The sequence below is a fragment of the Vombatus ursinus genome, unplaced genomic scaffold (genome assembly GCF_900497805.2).
Source record: "Vombatus ursinus unplaced genomic scaffold, bare-nosed wombat genome assembly UNPS02014774.1, whole genome shotgun sequence".
NCBI classification, from domain to species: Eukaryota; Metazoa; Chordata; class Mammalia; order Diprotodontia; family Vombatidae; genus Vombatus; species Vombatus ursinus.
In genome coordinates, this window is record NW_020954552.1 from 16401499 (window position 1) to 16419277 (window position 17779).

Sequence of the window (17779 nt, forward strand, 5' to 3'; positions counted from 1 at the left end):
TCATAACCCCCTGCCAATATGTATAAGCTTTCAGCTAACAAGAGGACACGTTAAAAACAATAGATTTAGTAATGTTTGACCACCAGAAATAAAGTGACAAGAAAAGATTCCCACATGTCCACATGAGGTATATACTACCATTGGCTACCATGCCATGAGTCGGGGAGGGCATACATATAGAGAACATTTGTAATCAAGGAACACTCACAGAGGGCATGTGTATCCTTGGAACATGTAAGAAGGGGAATGTGTTAGGAACCCATGTGGCCAGGGCAACTCATGCCTCTAACACTGACAAGCTATTTACCTTCTTCAGGATCATTTGTTCTCTGCTACCATTTACTTGGGTTCAGTGATTAGAAAATCTCTCCTGGTGAGGGAGAGGTATTGCTCCTTTAGTGGTGGCTGTTATTGTTATTGTTGTGTAGTTGTTTCAGTTGGGTCTGATTCTTTGTGACCCCGTTTGAGGTTTCGTGGCAGAGATACTGGAGTGGTTTGCCATCCTTCTTTAGCTTATTTTACAAATGAGGAATTGAGGCAAACAGGATAAGTGACTTGCCCAGAGTCACACTGCTAGTAGTAAGTGCCTAGGCTAGATTTGAATTCAGGTCTTCCTGACTCCAGACCCTTTGCTCTAATCACTGTGCCACCTAGTTGCCCTCTTTTAGTATATAGTCAAGGACTTTGGAGCAGTCATACCCTCTCAGCAAAATATCCCAGACTGATTATTTAACTGTTTTATTCCTGATTTGGATTTGATGTCTTTGGTCCCAGACAACTGTTTGACTTAGGGCTAGAAAATTCCTTTTAACTCTTGCTACAGTTTGTGTGTGTGTGTGAGTCTGAATCTATGAACTTATTTAGGGTTCTCCCTCCATCCTCCTCAAATCCCCAGGATCTGAATAAGGGATGCTGAAACAAGGCTTCCCTCACTTCTGAAATCTCTGTTTGGCATACACATAAAGTTAAGGAGAACAAAAAGATGAAAAAAATTCAAATCCCTTTTTCAGATCACTGCCTTTATTACACATGTATGTATACACATATACACACATTATACATGCATGCATGCATACATACACACTCACACACATATACCTAAATAAGTGTATATATACACAGTGTCCCCAGAGTCTTACAGTTTAAAGCCTTAATTGCTTAAAACTTCACCAGGACTTTTGGAAAACCATACACACATATGTATGTATGTGTGTATATGTATATGCAAATGTACTTGCCTAATGAAGACTCACATATATGTGTATATATATGCATGTGTGTATGCACATACAACGCACATTTACATTTATGTTTACATAACTACCAGCCACAAAATCAGTCATCTGTTGTGCTACATTCTGACTAGTATAAAGCACATTGGTCTCTCTATAGTAGTATCAGTGCCTTTGGGAAATTTTTGTAATCTTAGAGATTTCCTGAGTCAGAATTGACAAGTTTCTGGCTGAATATGAAAGATTAGATCCTGGGACAAAAGTCTGGGTTTTAATGCAGCTTAAACAAGAAGGTTAAATCTGGTATTGCCCTGTAGCTTCTGAGATGCACAGTCAGCTTCGTTTAGGCTTTAGCCACTATTGCTGTTTGCTTTCTGCTTGTTCTTGTGACTTGTGTGATCCTTTATTCATACTGTGCAATGGTTGGAGTTAGAACCTTTTGCTGAAGGTAATGCAGTGTTATGCTGTGAATTTTTTTAGCTATAAACTCATTTCTGATTGTCACACCACATAGTTGGTCTGTCTTATTCTATCTTCCGTTAAGAAAAAATCCTGCCATTTTGCTTATGTCTTAACATATCTTGATAGCATTTCTTATGCCCACTCTGCTTCTGTGTGTCCTTCTGTGTGTCATGCCTTCCTCTTATTGAGTCAAGTTGGATTGTGGCAGACTCAATCCAATGGGGTTGAAGTGAAGAAAGCAAAATTTTAATGCTCATGAACTATTTATGTGCCACGACCTTATTGTTAATACAGTGCGATGTTTGATATGGCTTTTAGATCATTGCATCCTGGGATTTTAGTGTTGGAATGACCTTTGTGAGATTGTTATCCAAACTAGTCTAGTCCAGTAGAATGCAAACTCCTCAAGAGCAAAGATTGTTTTTCAATGTTATCTTTATATACCTAGTGCCTAGTTAAGGGACTTATACGTAGAAGGTGCTTTAAAAGGTACATTAAATTGACTTGTACATTTTATTGAAATTGAGAGTTAGGGAGGTGCAGTGATCTTTTTACTCAGTCTCAATGTAGGTATTAAGTGCTGGGATTAGAAACTCAGATTTATTAGCTCCTGGACATAGTGGTCTTTTTTTTTAAAGATTAGATTAGATGCTTCAATGATCTTGATACACCTGTTTCGTAAGGTGGACATATTTGCAGCAAATTTCCCACAAATAAATGGATACCACCTCTTCTTTACTTTTTTAAAATCTCCATTACTTTGTCGTAAATAGATTTATATCGATGCTAACCCAAAGTTCTTAGGATCAAATTATTCTGTCTTGCATTTGGGTCTGTTGGGTCTGTTCTGTCTTTAGGGGTAAAACAGCGATGTATTTGATGAAGTAAGATGTTTGTAGCTTTCCAAAAATAGTAGATTAAATCTATTATTGTTAAACTTTAGTTAATAAAAAACAGATAAATCTGAGATGTTTGTTTTGTGGAATGAACTTACATATTCCTGTTTTCCTTTTTAATTAGCATAAACATATAGTTATAATAAATCTTTTTACACTTAGATGGTGGAAGAGAGTTTAGAAGGAAATGCTTTCATAAAATGAAGGACTTCTCTGTATCAGTTTCCTTTTTTCTGAGCCTTCCCCCTTCATCTATAAAGAGAGACAGTATTATTTTTGCTATTTTCCTCACAAGATTATTGAGAAGATCCAATGAAATATGTTTGGTCTGTTTGGTCTGAGATTTCGAGGAACAGAGAATCCTTCATTTAGTTTACCTAATTACAGGGTTTTTAAATGGTATGCAAACTAGATTTTGGTAAACATACAAAAATATACCCATGTCATTGTTGGTTCTAGTCTTGAGGAATGAAGCCTCATATGTACAATTCCTAGAATTTGGATGTACCTAGAACCACAGGTTGATTCTTAGTGGCCCTAGGTGGTTGCAGGACAAAAGGATCAGACTTTTGCAAAGATACCAGCATAGACAAGGCTAAGCAGACCCCAGCTACCTCTGAATGTACAAATAATGAGGCCAGATTACATTGATGTTAATATTGATGATGATAATACCACTTGACATTTATATAGCTGGTTGGACTAGGTCGTCTCTTTTCAAGGGAGGAGGCTAAGATATGTAGATAAAAAATAACTTGAATGACTAATGAAGCTGTGAGTGCACCCCCTATATCTACACCTCAATCTAGGGGCAGAGCACTGAAGGTGAATTAGGGAAATCATTGAAGTGTAATAGTGAACTGAGGATGCAAAAAATATAGACAAGTTTCATCTAGTTTCAGCGAGCTTTCTGATATTAGCCTTCAAAATGAATCTTATTTAGTCTGTTTTTTAGCCTAAAGTTTGATTAGCCATACAAATAACTTTCAATTATATTAGTAGAGGGGATGACATCACGAAGCTTCTAAATTTGTACATAATCCTAGTAGCTTCCTTCTCTTTAAAAATACTTATTTTTGTTATCTTTTATCTTCTCTCCCCTCCACTGAACAATTTTTAAAAGTTAAAAAAATACAACAAAACACAGATGATTCAGGGAGACAAATTTCCACATTAGCCTTGTCCAAAAATATATAATTTCATTCTGGATTTTAAGTCTGTCACCTCTCTGATAGGAGGTGAATGGTGTGAATCATCTTTTATCAGTTTGGCCATTGATAAACAGATTCTCTCTGGTTCTAGTTGTTTTTAAAGATCAAGGTTTGTTTTCTCCCTGTTGTTATACTATGAATTTCACTGATTCTAGCAGGGAAATGAATTAATATTTTTAAGGTCTAACTGAAAAGTTGGTTTAAAAGGAACTAGAAATTGACAAAATTGCCTTCTTATCTTCAGTATCAACATATTTACTTCATTAAGTTGAGGCTAAAATTGTGGAATTTTATTTGCATAGAATAACTTTTAATTTACTGTAATAAATTATATTTATGTTCTAATGCTTTTCTTCGAAGAAATTCCAAGTACTTTACAGGTGTGATCTGATCAGTTTTCACATCTCTGAGAGTAGAAAGAGGTAGGTATCTCTGGATTCATTCTACAGAAGAATTTGAGGCTAGAGAAGTTGAGGCTTGCTAAAGTTGATGCATTGAATTATTTGTAGATTTTATGTGTTTCCTCACTCCCAATCCCAGAATTTAAGAAATTTTATATGTCAGCACATTAAAAGTTAAACTTGTTTAGTTTAGAGTTGGAAAAAATAATAATTATTAAATGAAATATTATGAAAAATATTTGGATTAAATAACATTAATATGTCTATTATAAGAATAAGAATAAATATTTTGACGTTCTGGTAAAATATAAGAAATTTTAGTTTTAAGAGGAGTGAAAGAAAAAAGACTAGATGGCTTAGTAATGTTTACTCAGATGTTCACATTTTTCTAATGAAGTTATAATTTCCTATTGTCTGATAATGGCAATATGAATAACCAGGGATATAAGATTTTGTTGTGCAGTCACTTCTGAGTCTTAATGACCCTGTTGACCATATTGTCCAGGGGGTTTTCTTGGCAGAGATGCTGGAATGGTTTGCTATTTCTTTCTCCAGTGGATTAAGGCAAAAAGAGGTCAAGTGACTTGTTCAGGGTCACACAGCTAATAAGTATCTGAGGCCTGTTTTCAATTCAAGTCTTCTTGACTCCAGGCCCAGTACTTTATCCATTGAGCCACTAATAAACCCTATTTTAGCCAATGATTTACCAGAATGCTACTTTTGAGATCTCAGGGTAGAAACAAGAAAATACAAGAAAAAATGTGAAAGCGAAGAGGTTAGAAAGACTTCTATCTGATTGTCTACTTTTGGTAATAAGAAACCCTTAAGGATGGGAGGGGTTGGGTGAGGAACCTATGCTGTATCTTTATTATGAGAAGGACCTTTTTGTGCAGAAACTTCCTCTGACATGTAGAACCAGTGTTGGCTTGGGTATTGAGAAGATAGAATATTATTTAATCATTAAGCATTTAGTAAGTGATGGTGCCAGGCATTGTGCGAGGTGCTAGAGATACAGAGAAAAAAAATGAAATAATCCCTGCCCTTAAAATGCTTACATTCTGTCATTTGGTGGTTGAGCCGAGCTTTTAAAGAAACAGTATGCATACTTATAAATATATGTATACATACAAAATAAATGTGAAAGAACTTTCGGATGCAGGCACTAGCCTTTGAAAGAAAGAAACTAGGGGATTATGGAAGTTCTGAGAGGCATAGGTTAAGAAGGTATGTCTTCTAGGCATGAGTGACATCAGTATAAAACCTGGGGGATGAGAGATGGACTCTCCTGAGTGAGGAACAGCATAGACACTGTCTGTATAGGTAAAGGAGAGTGATGTATAATAAGCCTGAGAGGATTTGAAATGTCACAGGAGTTTAGGGAGCTACTGAAGTTTCCTGAGTGTGGTCCGGAATATTCTCTTGGCCCTTGTATGGAAGATGAATTGGAGAGGGTTAGGGAGAGGGATAAGGAGGCTATTACAGTAGTCCTAGAAGAAGTGATGGGGGGGTTGCCTTAACAAGGGTGTTTCTGCTGTGAGTGGAGAGGAGACTGCTGATGAACAGTGTTGTAGAGGTAGAATTAGGAAAAGACTTGGCCACTAGTCTGCTAGTGTATTGCAAACAGTTTTTGAGTATTTGCGTATATGCATGAGACTGTTACAAACATAAATATATACATAGATACAGCCATTTGTGTATACATATAGAAATGTGTACATATTATGTCTGAGGCAGCATTTTCCAATGCCCAGGTCTTCCTGACACAGCACCATCCGTACATGTACTGCACTGTGTTGCCTTTCAGGAGAGTCACAGGATGAAGATGGGTCAAAGTTGTTGGCCTTCCGTAAGTTAAGAAGCAGGGATGTGTAGTAGAAAGAGCACCAGTACTTGGGGTCAGAAGACTTGGCTTTCAATGACAGCCGCTGGTATATGATGTCAAACAAGACAATCAGCCTCAGACTCAACTAAATCATTGTAATAGTTGTATTTCTTATCTCCAATTATGAAGAAAGTGCTTTGTAAACATTAAAGCACTAAAAAATGTGAGTTATTAATTTGTGGTAATAATAATACAGCCCTTCTCCTTAGACATAGATGAAAATCTAGAGAAGCATATCCATGTGCTAAATGTTCATTTTAGATTCACAGGGCCTGGATTGGGGCTGATGCTTTAAACAAATGAACAAAAGAAAAAACCCTACAGCATTTCATTTCAGATTATGCTTTTTGTTTCTTAAGTGGAGAATTGTGGAAGGGAAGAGTCTGTTATAAGGCAGTGAGGTGTCACAGTGGATAAAGTGTAACTTGGAGTCAGGAAGACTCAATTAAAATGCTGCCTCAAACAGGGCAAGCCACTTAGATTCTTTCAGCCTTAGTTTCCTCATCTGTAAAATAGTTATAATCATAGCACTTAAAATATTTGTACGACACTGCAAAACTTCAAGTGCTGTATAATGTTAGCTGTTATTAGCTCTTATTATAATAAAAAGAATTCAGAAATACTGCCTTTGCTCCCAGAAGAAAGTGCCATTCAGGTAATACTATGTTTAGTTTTAAAAATTTAGGAGGAGAAGCAGTTTTGAGGTTGTCTCTGTGGTCATCAGTGTCCTCAGACAGACCACTCTTCAGCAGTGAGCTGCTTGATCAGACAGATGGACTCTCTCAGAATGTTTGTTAGAGCAGTGTGCAGATCAGCTGTAGAAGACCTCACTTCATGACAAGGAGATAGATGATGAGGAATGAGAAAAGCTTTTCTTTCTGCTACTTGTGCGACAACTCATTTAAAAGTGGAGTATTTCAGACAGAAATGTCATCCGTCTTTAAAATAATAAATTCATTTGGCAGGAAAAATAGTACGACTATACTGAATTGTTACAATGTATTGTTTACTAGAAACCTGGTTCAATATTGGTAAATACAGAGTAGCAGAAACTGAACTGTTGTGTGCTATCTGGGCATCAATCCAAGATATCATTAAAAATACTGCCACAGACTAATTTGGGTTTTTGAATAATATTCTGTTAACAGCTCAACTGAAATTAAATCATATGGAGCAGTTTAGAAATGAAGAGTTCACATGATAATGGGAATTGTATGTGTATAGGCAGAATAATTGATATTCTTTGCATGTGGTATGGAGTATATATATCTATATATGAGTGTGAATGCATATATAGATCATATATCTAGGGGTATATGTATATATAGGTGTGTATATATATAATATTTAATTTTCAAACTAAAATTCTGAATGCTTTAGTGAAAGTCTCCTATCTCTAGATCTTTTTAATACTATTTTTGTTATATTTTTATGTGCCTCATAAAATTCAATAATTTCTGTTAGTGTCAAAGTTAGAGACTGATGGAAGATTGCTGAACAAATATAAAAATGGTTATAATATTAGTGAGAAATAAGATTTTTGGCATGCACATATATAAACAGTTAAGGTTTATATTAACAGGCAGAAAAAAATTGGAGGAGATAAAGTTGCTTGAAAGTTTCCATGAAATAATCACATTCATATGCAAATGAATGATTTATAAAGAAGACTTCCTGGAATATAGGAAAGGGAATTCATATTATTGGTCATAGACTTATAATTATAAAATTATGCTGTGTAAGCTAGGACAAAGGGAGTGAGCTAACAGAGAACAAACCTGAATTGTGATCATGACCTTTCTTGCTCACAGGCACAGTTTTGCCTTTTTTCTTCACATGTTATCTTAATTGTAAGAAGTTTCTGAATATTCATGAATGTATATGAATCTTTTATTACAAATATGAATGTATAATGGATACATCTATTTGTGTATACATATAGAAACATGTATATTTGCATATCCATATGTTTTTATGTATGTACTCAGAAACGTGAATATATGTGTGATTTTATTAGTAGGAAAGTTGTCCTCTTTAGGAAGAAAACTCCTGATTATGATTGGTACCTACTCTGCAACTTACATGCTTGGAGAGTTGCCTGGTGCTCTCAGAGGTTGTGACTGGTTCAGGGTCACCCAGCTAGTGTATGTCAGAAGCTAAACTTGAACCCTCTTCTTCTCGTCTCCAAAGCCAACTCTTTAGACCCTACTCAAAGCTGCTTCTTGTGTGTGTGTACGTACACACACACACACACACACACACACAAATATAGAGAAAAATGGAAACATAAATGCCTCCATAAAGCATGGAAAAGGATGTTTCTCTTGCATTTCATAATGAAATTATTTTAGAAGGAAAAAGAATATGTCTTCTTTGCGTTTGAATTTTAAAAAGCTTTCTCAATTGTTAATATATTTTATTCATTTTCTAGGTTAGCACTCTATGTATATGAATATCTGCTCCATGTAGGAGCTCAGAAATCTGCTCAGACATTTTTATCAGAGGTATGTTTTGTATCTTTTTTGGCTTATAATTTTTCTAGATTGCATAAATAAATGAATGCCTGTTTTAAAATAAGCAATTTTATATAATTTATTTGTGTATTTGCGCTTGCATGTTATATAGTGAACTGTGTTATTGGCATGTATTTACTTTGTGGATTATCTGTGTAAGCAATTTTTTAAAATCCCAGACTACTCACTCAGCGTACTTTTAGTCTACATTTCCCTCCTTGAGGTTGGGGCTTCCTTAAGAAATGCAAAGCAATATTAATATTATCTTAAGCAAAATACAACCTAGAAGGCAACTGTGTTGCTTTAAAATAATCTTACGTATTCCTGAACCACAAATTATTTGGGTAATAACTATTATTTTAGAATATTTGTTCTGTCCATTAATATGGCTATAGCACAGAATAGATTCCTTTCTCATATTTTAGTTAGGAAATATTTCAGTTATCACCTTTTGAGCCTTTCTCTTTTCCTTACCTATACCTATTTGACTAGCTCTTAATTTGAGCTTTTTTTCCACAATGGTTCTATTTTTTCTAATTCTCGTACCGATTCTGATGCCTTCCAGACTGTTAGAGGAGAAGAGTTCGGGGTTTTTTTTTTTTGTTTGTTTGTTTTTGTTTTTGTTTTTGTTTTTGGTTCAGGGTTGTTACTAGTCTTGCTTTTACTTGGACCACTCCAGGAACTCTTTCGGAATTCCAGAGCAAGTTTTGCCTCTTCAGGGCATGACTTGGGATTGCTGGAATCCAACCTTCTTCTGCCCAAGGTATAATTACCTTTGTAGGTTTTTTTTCCCTAAACCAAGATAACCCCTTTTTATTCCTTAAATTTTGCAATATTTCCACACCTATATTTGATACTACAAAAGTAATATTCTTCAAATGAACAAGATGTAATGTAGAACCATAGAGCTTTATGGATAATTCATTCCAACACCCTCATTTCACCAGTGTTGGAACATGTTGTCTCCTGTTCCTTAAGGGCAGAAATTGTTTCACTTTGTTTTTGTATCCCCATCTTTTAGCACATGCTTACTGATTGATTAACTAGTTGTCCTCATGCTGCCTTTTCATATCCCAAGACTGAGTGCCAGCATTTTCCCTGTGCTTCTGCCACAAGTCACCCTCAACTGCTGCTGGAGGTGGAATGGGGAGACAAAGGGAGAAATCCCTTGACTTCTGCTCCCTAACTCCTTAGTGCTCTGGAAGAAAGGTTCAAGGGAAATTGTGAAAAAGTAAGCAAGCAAAAGGCCAAGAGTAGTCTCCCATTCTGTCTCACTCGCATTCACAGCTCAAGTTGATTGGGGAATCCCCCTAATCAGGCCTCTTTTCCATGTACATATGCATATGTTACTCACTGTATATGCACACCTAAATCTCAACACCTCCCACTTAATGAATGCCTGATATGGAATGGCCACCCTATCTGGTTGCCTGTGTTCCTAAAGGAACATTTTTGAAATTTCTCTACCTTTCTGTTTCACCTTCTCCCTTGGCTGTTGCCAATACCATTTCTGCCAGGAATTGCCACCAACTCTTACCTCCAGTCCCTAGTTTTAACTTCTTCCAGGGACTGATTTAGGACATCCTGTGTGATGATTGTATCAGTGGAAAAGCGCAAAGAGGAGTAAGTAAAATGGGCAAATAAAGCGAAGGAAGGGAAGTTATCCCCTTGTGACCATTTCCCCCTACATTTATAGCTGTTGTTCTTTCCCACCCCATCACTGAACTACCTTTTGCATTCTCCTCTCATTTTTTTTATGAACTTAGCAAATGTCAACAAACATGAACATTCCAGTGTACAGAGAACAGAAAAGAGAATCATATATTAAGCTGTAGATTTCTATTTAGTTTTGTTATTTCTGTTCAGTTTTTAAAGCTGTACATTAAATTTAACATGATAATAACATCCTTATTGTATGTGTCCCCTCTTGAACTTCTTTCTGCTTTCTTTGTTTTTTGTTTCGTTGATAGTTTTATTTCTCTTCTTTTATTTGAGTCACTCTTACTACCCATCAGCTCTCCAGCCCCAGTAGAAAGAAGCTCTCCCTTATAATCAGTCAGGCAAGCAAAACAAATCAATACATTGTCCGTGCACGAAAATGTATGTCTCCTTCCACACCTCTATTGATGTGTCACCGTTATGTCCAGAGATGGGGAGCATTCTTCATCATGTCTTCCAGAGTCATGATTGATCACTACATTGATCAGAATTCTTTCCAACCTGTTTTTCTCTACCTAGTTGTATAAATCATTCTAGTTCTACTCCCTTTACTCTGCCTCAGTTCATACTGGGCTTCTCAGGTTTCTTTGAATCTAATTCTTCTGCCATTTCTTGGAGAGTAAAAATATAATTACATCAAAATCCTATACTTTTGTTTTTAGCCATTTGCCAGTTAATGGATACTCACTTCATTTACAGTTTGTTGCTACATAAAAAAAATTTTCTTACAAATATTTTTCTTTGTATAAGTCCCTTTCCTTTGTCTTTGATCTCTTTGGAGTATTGTCTAGTAGTAGGATAACAGAGTCAGAAAGTATGTACAACATAACACTCACCTCATTTCCAACTTTCTGCACTAACTCCTACCTCAGCTCTTGTTACAAAATGCCCATTATAGGCTAAGTCTGGGATTTCTTCCAAAATATAGATGAATCTTACATTAGGCTTTTGTGCACCCAAACATTCATCATTATTGCTTCTGTGTGCTTTTGTTGTTTTTTTTTTTCCTGTGGAACTTAAGTAGAGAAAAATTTTTTAAAAAGTTTGAGGGGAATTGTCAGGTAGATAGAAGAGAGCCTTTTAACCCCTACCACTTTCCCCATTACTTCAAAAAGTTAGAGTCTTAAATCTCAAAAGAGCCATGTACTTACTTCAGTGCCAGGAAAGGAGAAGCTGTGAGATTGTTATGTTTTCCATTGGGTGGGAAAAATACTAATTGAGGAATATGGGTAGTAGTGATGGACAGTTAAGAAGGCAGGCCAGTCCTTGCCCTTAGGAAGAGAAGAAAGGTAGCCAGGTGTGAATGACTCACAGAGGCCACCTAAGCAAACCTGTACCTGCCCAGCCGCCCATGTTACCACATCCCAGACAACTGGTTGTCCTGATTCTACATGAAGTCTATTCATCTCAGCTAAACGTTTTTTTTTTCCTTCAATTGTTCTTCATATGACAGTTTCTTGTTTTCTCTCCATTCTGGTCTACTTTTTCTAAGTACATTACATTTTATCAGGCTTGCTCATAGAATGTTACTCCAAAGTAAATACAGAACTCTTTGTATAGTATGATCAGAGTATATCCCTTGTTCTAAGACCTTGATAGATCTGCAAGCTTATCACTATGGATACTCCTTCTAGTGATTCCAGCAGCAACTCTATCTGAATGCCTGCCCATCTTATACTAGAATCTATATTTCTATTAGTGCAGCACAAGAACAATTTTGTTTGTTTGTTATTGGCTGCCACATTGCATTGCTAACTCATGGTGGGTTGGGAGAACAATAGAGTCCCAAGATCCTTTGCTCATAAGCTCCTGTCATGACTATATCTCATTCATTCTGTATTTCTGTCTTCTGGGTGTTTATACTATTAAGCAAGGCCCAGATCCTAACAACTCCTTATACCCTTTCTTGGTATTCCTATCTCTACCTTTCAGTTTACAACTTTGAGAGGTGATAGGGAGCCACTGAAGTTTATTGGTTAGGGGAGTGACATGGTCAGACCTTTAGGAAAATCACTTTAACACTTGAGTGAAGGATGGATTTGAGTGGGAGTCTTGAGGCAGGAAGACCTATAAGAAAGCTATTGTAATAGTCCAGATGAATGGTGATGAGGGCTTGATGAACTATGGTGGTGACCGTGAGTGGAGAAAAGGGACATAATATAGACATAATATATAAGAGGAGTTGTAAAACAGTGGTGTCAGACTCAAATAGAAATGGATCCCTGTAGGCCACATTTTGACTTAGAAAAACAAATTAACATTACCTATGTTGTATTGTATTTTATTTATTTTGTTAAACGTTTTCCAGTTACACTTTAATCTGGTTTCAGGCTATACTACAGAGTTCTGCAGGCCATGAGTTTGACACTTCTGTTGTGTAAGTAGAGAAATGGCAAAATTCGAACTTTTAGTAAGTATATTTATAAGCTAGAAAGTGACCTAGATGGAGAAGTCTTGAGATTATACCGTAGGAACATAATTTGAAGGTACCAGAAATATTTAGGCTAGAGAAGAGATGATTTGGTAGGGAGGAGCGGAGGGGTAGGGGGCAAAGAAGGATGGCTGTGAGTCCTTTCTTAAAGTGGTTGAAGGGCTGTGGGATTCAAGAATGATTAGACTTCCTTGGTTTTGCCAGAGGGCTAAACTTGGAGCATTGGATGGAAGTTAGAGAGATGCCATTCCACTCTATGAAAGTAAGAACTTCCTAACTATGAGAGCTTTGTAAAAGTGAAAAGCCTGGCCTCTGGGGGTGTTGGGTTCACCCTCCTTTGTTGTCTTCAAAGAAAAACTCTACAACAACTTGTTGTTTACATCCTAGGGGACATTCTTAGTCTGGGGGGTGGCTCTAGATTGCCTCTGAAATTCCTTCCAAAAATCATATTCTATTATTTAATTCTATTATTCAATAAATACATGAAAAAATATTTTGAAAAATCAAAAGTCTTATGCTGCTGCTGCTGAAAATTATCATTATTGTTAAAGACTTTTGTGAGACCCTTTTTTTTAATTTTAATCAACGGAAAAGTGAGTTGCTTCTAAATAAATAGATAAATCAGATAAACAAACAAATAAATATATGAGCAAATACTGGTGGAGAGAGAATCCTCACTAATAGTTCCCAATTCCATTGCAGATTCTTACCTTTTCTGCAATTCATGGTCTTTTGTTGGGAAGGGTGGGGCAGCCTTCTACATCTCTCATCCAGCCAGGCTGGAAGAGCAGTGGCCATTCATGGCCAGAACCCAGTACTGATCTGCACAGAGGGTTTAACCTATTTAGTTTTTCTGACCTGACCCGTTTGCCTCTCATTAGGCAGTGCATTTCCCTCACCCCTCACCCACGCCCCCCAACCCTGAAACTTGTCGTATTTGGAACTTATTATGGACACTTAGCTATGGCTAGCTCAGAAGTCCTGAACTCCAAGGACCCACCAACTTCAGCCTCAGCCTCCCCCACTGCAAGGGAACATAGGCTTGTAGTACCATGTCTGGCAGTAATTTATAGTCTTGGAGAGTTGACCAGGGCACTGAGAGGTTAACTTACTTAGCTGTGGTCACAAAGCCAGAGGCTGTCAGAGACAGTTCTTGAACACAGGCTTTGCTAACTCCGAGGTTTCTCCATCCATTACCCCAGAATCTAATACCAGAAAAATGGCAAGATTGAAAAAGATATAAGAGTGATAAAGGAATTTGTTTTAACACTGAGTTTTTGCCATTGAACGAGATGTAGCCCATACCACAGTTTAAGTATAACTTGTCCTTTTTATTCTTTAAAAATCATTGAACAGAATCACTTTAGCTGCTTTATCTAATTTTTGTGTAATAGTTATAAATTTCTTTGAAAAGCTATATATTGATTAGTTTAAAAATTTAGGTAGAGGTTGTGAATGTAGGCAGATTATTGATGGGATTAGCTTTAGAAAATTAAAGCTTGACATTTTTACATTTTTATAACATACATTAATTGGCCATTGTCCATATTTATTATGATTAATACAAGCCTTTTTAGTTGTTTCAGTTAATTTCCTTCAAATTAAGTTTAGTAATTCCCTAGATTTCCTCTTCTCTTTTAAAAAAATGCTTATCACATGTACACCTTCCCGATCTTCATAGATAATTTTGGTTTATAACAGCAAATTACATATCTTCATCAGCATCCCCACTGTTTTGCGTTTTATTTACTTCACAACCTTGAAAAATCCCACCAGTTTCTGGGCAATTTAATGGCACTTAAGTTTTTCAATCTATTCCCTAACTTCTTCCTTAAAGACTTCAATCTTAGTTAAGGCCACCCTCTGAGTTCCTGTTAGTTTTTTTTTTTTTAAGGGCCCTTGGGATAGGAATTTCCCCATCTCTGCAGTAATGACTGATGGAAGGAATTTGTTCAATTTCTCTGTAATCTACAGTAATGATCCTCTTTAATTGCCTTCTACCTCTTGGTGGTCTCAAGGATCTGTGGGCACATTCTCCTTCTTGTATTTGACTAATTTTTAATAATTTAATCTTTAAAGTTAAGGCAAAAACTGAGTCTTACTACATTTGGTTTTTAAGTAATATTTTACCATTTAACATTGACATAGGGTAAAATTGTAGTGTGGTTAATAGGTCTTGGGTAAAATCATTAATTTTAAGAAATGCTTACCTAGGTCTGAAACTTTAAATCCAATTTTTTGGGCAATCAAAATAAAAGTTCAAATATTGTCCCTCACATAAAACATTTATGAGAAGGAAACAAGTAGTAAGTAAAATGAATAAATTGTTACTAGGCTTAAAAAAAGGGCAAGTTTCATTCAAACATTCTTGAAATCAGTCTGAAATTAGGCAAAAAGAGTGACTGAAATGTCCATACCCCAAGGAGGTAAATGGCAGAAAGAAAGGCACTATTCTCACAGAAGTATTTATAGCAGTACTTTTTATAGTGGCAAAGAACTAGAACCTTTGAATTGGAGAATGGCTAAGCTACTTGTGCTACAAGAATATGAATGTCAGAAATCATAAATATGATGAAGCTGAGAAGCTTGGGCAGGGATACAAGAACAGATGCAAAGTAAAGTAAGCAAAACCATGAAAACGATTTCACACGATGATTATAGCAATAGAAATGGAAAGAACAAGAGCAAAGCAATTGAAACTGAATTCTGTGAAATGACCAAGCTTGACTTCCTAGGACATAGAACACCGTCCCTCCCCGCCCCATTTTTTCAGAAATGAGGAGCTATGGATGTGGATGTGGAACACTACATATAAAGTCAGACCTTTTCAATATGGTAGTTGGTGTTGGTGTCCTTTTTTGTCCTCCTTAAAATCTTCATTATTAGGAATGGCTTTCTAGGAGGAACATATTGGGGAATGTTAGAGGATCTAAAAACAAAAGATATAAATGAAAATTTATTTTTGAAAAAAAAGTTTTCAGGGTATAATCATAGATTCATAAATTTAGAGCTAGAAGGAACTTATTTGTTATAGGATCCATATAGATTTAGTCCATTCTCCTATAGCTTTTATGTCAAGGGCATTTTACAATGAATTTCATAATCAATAAGCATTTTATTAATTACTTACTGTGTTCCCAGTACTGTGCTAAGTGCTGGGGGTACAGAGAAAAAAGCAAAAATAGTCCATGCCCTAAAGAAAATTAAATTCACTGGGGGAGACATTTGGGTATATACAGAATATGTACAAGGAAGACAGAAGGTAACTTTAGAGAAAAAGTACTTTCAGCTTGCTGATCGACCATATAGCAAATATAAGGTAACTGAAATCGCTCAGTTAAGCAGACTTTTCCATTCCTCTGCGATTTTGATAAATAGAAACTGTATGTCACTGATGGTTTTCTTCTTAAAATGTCATTTATATTACAATTTTGGGCCCTTTTCTTCATTTATATCAGGGAACTGTCACGCCCCAGCAGAAATAGATGTAATATTCCCCAAATTTCACCTATAATTTCTTTTTCATCTAAATATGACTAGTCAAGAGGGGAACGTCAGTTACTTTTGGAAGATATGACCAACAGACAACTAGCTACTTGAAATCCAGTCATTACCACGTCTAGTATGAGTCAGTTGCCTCACATTATATACGACTATTATGAACTCTATAATTTTTCTCTGTGTGGGTGTTGGGAAGGGTCTCGACCTGTAGATCATGTGAGTGGAAGAAACTCTCAGTATGAAAACTCCCTCCACTGATATAGATCGGCAACTCTTATAGGGTTACTTTTGGGGAACTGAGAGGCTGAATTTGTCCATGGTCACACAGATATTAAGTACCCTAAGCCAGAACTTAAATCTCAGTCTTCCTAACTCTTAACTTTTTAACTGCATTCATTATGTCATACTTCCCATCTTCTCTGGATTATTCTAGAAACTGAGGCTCAGAGAGATAAAGGCATGTCAGTGGTCACAGAATGCCAAATGTGGGATTCAAACCCAGATTTTATCTGACTTCAAGTCCAGTACTTGTTCCACTAAGCAACAATTTAATTTCTCCCAGTCTCAGATTCTTCATCTGTGAAACAGGAATGTGAATTTCTGTGCTACTTACTTCAGAGGTTGCTTTGACATAATGGATAGAGAGCTGACTTTGGAATTGGGAAGATTTGGGTTCATTCTGAGACACATACTGGTTTTGCAACTTCAGGCAAACCTAAACTTTTTTGTAATAGGCAACTCTGTAAGTTACAGAGTGTGCCAGACTTAAACTAGGGGAAGACATGTCCTCACCTGAGATTTCTATATGTAATGAAATTGCAGGTTCAGTCCCTATCCCTGTTACTTATGCTACTTCATAGGACTACTGTGAGGATCAAATGAAATGATTTTTTAAATGCTATGCTATATAAATGATAGCTGCAGTTAATACTATTTTCTATCTCTAATTTTTTATTGGTGACCCACTAATCTATGTTAAATAACAGTACTCACCAACTTAAATTTCTAAATCAAAAAGGAAAAAATAATATCCATATATGTTACTTTTATTTGAGAATTTCAGCTATCTACTCAAGAGAACTTTTAGAGCTAGCATACAGATACCAGGCCAAATCAAGCCAAACACACTAATATGATGGATCTCATTATAAGATGCTAGGACTATTCACTGTTTTTAGTTAAAAACACTTATCTAATTATGCCATGACGAGGGCAAACTGGTATCCAAAAACAAATGGGTAATCTAACTAGCAGAATGGTTTACATTCATCACTACTGTAGTACCCAGGAAATTAAGAAACTAACATGGCATATTTACAAATACTTTAATTTTACCATGTGTTACCATGCTATATTTATACGGATGGAAGTAATGTAATGATTTTTTTGAGACATCAAATTCTGTGAAAAGAAATGACTTTTGAAATGATTGTTGCTTGTATTATAACTTTTACAATAAATGTTAAATTTCAAGGTTTTTTTCCCCTTCAGTATACAGGAATCAACAACCACTTAAATATATATTTATAAA

The 17779-nt window shown here is 36.0% G+C and overlaps 1 protein-coding gene across 2 annotated transcripts in view; it reads left to right on the plus strand.

Moving 5' to 3' along the window:
* The window catches only part of SSBP2 (single stranded DNA binding protein 2), a 414580-nt gene that overhangs the window by 122358 nt on the left and 274443 nt on the right, over positions 1–17779 (plus strand). For both annotated transcript variants that reach the window (XM_027864166.1, XM_027864167.1), the window contains exon 2: positions 8516–8588. In XM_027864166.1, coding sequence (XP_027719967.1) covers positions 8516–8588 — 73 coding nt within the window. The remainder of the gene's footprint in view (positions 1–8515; positions 8589–17779) is intronic.